Below are 1,603 nucleotides of genomic sequence, written 5' to 3' on the forward strand. Positions count from 1 at the left end.
TTGCGGACCGTTTCGTACGCTGCCAGCGCATCCGGGAAGAACAGCTTTGTTATTGAACCCGTTTCGCCTGCAATGTATCTCCGATTCCACTCGTCGAGCGTGGCCATACGGATGTTTCGCTTCACGAATGAAACCGGACATTGGTCGTAGTCACGTTTACGTTTGGAGTCCGCAGCTGCTCCCTTGGCAAGTTCGTCTGCCCTTTCGTTACCTTCCAGCCCTGCATGCGCTTTTATCCAATGCAAAGCGATAATCTTGCCTTGGTGAGATATTGTTCTTATATTATCTCTCGCTTCTACTGCTAGGGGGTGGAGGCAACTGTAGTTCTGAATGGTTTGGAGGGCTGCCATGGAGTCGCTGTAGATCCCAAACGTATTTGCTTTGCTGTTTTTTTTTTTTTTTTTTTTTTGATTTCTCATGTTGCCACACAAATTGCGAGGAGCTCCGCCTGGTAGACAGTGCAGAACTTGGTTAGGTTAGGTTAGGTTGGGGTTAGGTTGGCGCAGTACGCCCAGTCCTTAGGGACTGGTTGAAGCGCGACTTCGGGCCAATGACGTACCACTTGACACAGGTACTTACTGGGCACGGTTGCTTTGGTAGGTACCTGTGGCGAGTGGCACGACGAGAGGACACAGCGGTGTGCAAGCACTGTGACAGAGGTGAGGAGGACACGGCGCATCACACCCGCGCCGTATGCCCTGCGTGGGATGAACCGAGATCGGAGATGGCTGCGGTTCTTGGAGCGGACCTATCGCTGCCGGCAATAGCCAGTGCGATGGTCCGCAACAGAGGCACCTGGGAGGCGGTCGTCGCGTTCTGCGACGCTGTCATGTCCCTAAAGGAGGCGGCAGAGAGAGAGCGAGAGGACGATCCCCTCTCGCTCCCTATCCGCCGAAAAAGGACCGGGCGGAGGCGGGCCGCGTATGACCGCCGCTTGCCGCCCTAACTGGGACCTCGGGCAGGAGATCGGGGGGTCTCCTGCCTGACGAGAGTGTCCCGAGGCGGATAAGGCGCAAAAAGTGCACACATGGGAGGGACAGTGGCAAAAGCCGCAATAGCCGAGCCCGCTAGGGCGACACGCACATGGCAGGGCCGAGGTAAGCGCCAAGCGTTCCCTTAGCCCTACCTCAGGCGGAGCGAGGGTACACCGAGGGGTTTTAGTGGGTAGGCCTCCCCCTAAGGGAGGAGAGTCCCAAATAACTCCCGAACCCCCCCCCCCGGGGGGCGGGAGTATGCGAAACGCATTTCCCCTCGTAAAAAAAAAAAAAAAAAAAAAGGTTGGGGTTAGGTTGGGGTTAGGTTGGGGTTAGGTTGGGGTTAGGTTGGGGTTAGGTTGGGGTTAGGTTGGGGTTAGGTTGGGGTTAGGTTGGGGTTAGGTTGGGGTTAGGTTGGGGTTAGGTTGGGGTTAGGTTGGGGTTAGGTTGGGGTTAGGTTGGGGTTAGGTTGGGGTTAGGTTGGGGTTAGGTTGGGGTTAGGTTGGGGTTAGGTTGGGGTTAGGTTGGGGTTAGGTTGGGGTTAGGTTGGGGTTAGGTTGGGGTTAGGTTGGGGTTAGGTTGGGGTTAGGTTGGGGTTAGGTTGGGGTTAGGTTGGGGTTAGGTTGGGG

At 56.1% G+C, this 1,603-nt stretch overlaps 1 protein-coding gene across 1 annotated transcript; it reads left to right on the forward strand.

Annotated features, from left to right (window-relative positions):
* The first annotated feature begins 550 nt into the window (after positions 1 to 550).
* Positions 551 to 946, forward strand: LOC134658250 (uncharacterized). The gene has a single exon (XM_063513863.1). The coding sequence runs from the start codon at positions 551 to 553 to the stop codon at positions 944 to 946; it is 396 nt and encodes a 131-aa protein (XP_063369933.1).
* Positions 947 to 1,603: the final 657 nt, after the last annotated feature.

Source organism: Cydia amplana, chromosome 21 (assembly GCF_948474715.1).
Source record: "Cydia amplana chromosome 21, ilCydAmpl1.1, whole genome shotgun sequence".
Lineage (NCBI taxonomy): Eukaryota > Metazoa > Arthropoda > Insecta > Lepidoptera > Tortricidae > Cydia > Cydia amplana.

Excerpts from the sequence above, each read along its gene's own strand:
- LOC134658250 (XM_063513863.1), top strand. The coding sequence starts at position 551 with ATGACGTACCACTTGACACAGGTACTTACTGGGCACGGTTGCTTTGGT.